Here is a 1434-nt window from a genome sequence, read left to right on the forward strand (position 1 = left end):
TATTTATTGTGTGTGTGGCCAGCTCAGCCCACCAGGGGGCAGGGCTGGCTGGCATGTGGTGCTGGGGGATCGAACCGCGGTCCCTGTGCTATGTCAAGCTTGTTTCAAGTAGGTGCTTTAGACCACTGAGCCATCTCTCCAGCCCCTGCTGCCTGCTTATAAATAATAACATTTTATTTCCCAGCTCAAATGCACACAAGGAACAGATCAAACATCAAGTTCCATTCTCTTACCAGAAATGTATGAGGAAGAAAAGCCTTTCATAATTACACAAATCAGTTCAAATTCTTTATGGAAGACTGGGTGTGGTGGCATGCACCTGTAATCCCAGCACTTGAGAGGCTATAAACAGGAAAATCACTACAAGTCCAAGACCCTGAGCACCCTGTAGACCCTTCCCTAAAATACAGAAAAAAAATTCTCATGGAATTTAAGGAAATTGAGTATTTCTTCTTAACGTGAGTAGCAGAATGCATCTCTTCGGATGATCCAAATGATCAACTGTTTTTTGCCGACCTCACAGGATTCATGGTCCTGAAGGGAGAGTTTGAACATTCCAAGTGTCAGTTCAAGTAAATATTGTCATTCACTTAAAAAAAAATTAGTGTAACAGTAAATGGCTTCAGTTTAGTTTATTTTTTATGTTGGCTGTGTTAGATGCTATATGAAAACAATTGGAATTATTCCCAGTATTACTAATGAAACTCATATTTTAAAGTGCTACTTTAATTAAAGCAATTGTTTGTTTTCTCAATGATTTATAGATGAAGCCAGCCTGTATAAAAGCCCTTACTCGTATATTTAAAATATCTGATCAAGATAACGATGGTACACTCAATGATGCCGAGCTCAACTTCTTTCAGGTAGCTGTCATCAGTTTCAGAGATTTGTATCACTTTGTTTTTCTTTGCCAATAAAAGCTATAAAAATTTTTTATTTTAAACAACATATTGATTAAGGTTTATTTCTTTCATTTAAAAGTGTTTTGCATAGCAAGCTGTTAATTAGGGTATTGAAAAACTCTTATGCCTTTGAATTGAAGGGATTTTGGTAGTTTCATTTCAGAGTATGCGGTGGGTATATTAAGGATGAATTGAAGTCTGAACTCTGAGTCATTTTGCTTTCTTGGTTTTGTATAACATAGCCACACAAACAGCCTTATGTTTTACAAATAGGATAAGGAGAGTTGGGAAATTTCTTGTAAGCAATTAAATTTTTACTTTAATAATATAAGTGGAGGCTATCTAAAATTAGAATTTATTTCTTCTGGTTGTGACTTGTTTGATTTAATGATGCTTATAGGTTATTACTTTGTAGTTTGAATGTTGGTTTATTTTTAAACTTTGTGTCTTTTTTCTAGAGGATCTGTTTCAACACTCCCTTAGCTCCTCAAGCTCTGGAAGACGTCAAGAATGTAGTCAGAAAGCACATCAG

General features: G+C 35.9%; 1 protein-coding gene across 1 annotated transcript in view; it reads left to right on the forward strand.

Annotated features, from left to right (window-relative positions):
- The window catches only part of Rhot1 (ras homolog family member T1), an 85423-nt gene that overhangs the window by 45452 nt on the left and 38537 nt on the right, over window positions 1-1434 (forward strand). The window contains exon 8 of the mRNA XM_023719855.1: window positions 765-863. Within this exon, the coding sequence (XP_023575623.1) occupies window positions 765-863 (99 nt within the window). The remainder of the gene's footprint in view (window positions 1-764; window positions 864-1434) is intronic.

Source organism: Octodon degus, unplaced genomic scaffold, assembly GCF_000260255.1.
Source record: "Octodon degus isolate 3935 unplaced genomic scaffold, OctDeg1.0 scaffold00072, whole genome shotgun sequence".
Classification (NCBI taxonomy): Eukaryota; Metazoa; Chordata; class Mammalia; order Rodentia; family Octodontidae; genus Octodon; species Octodon degus.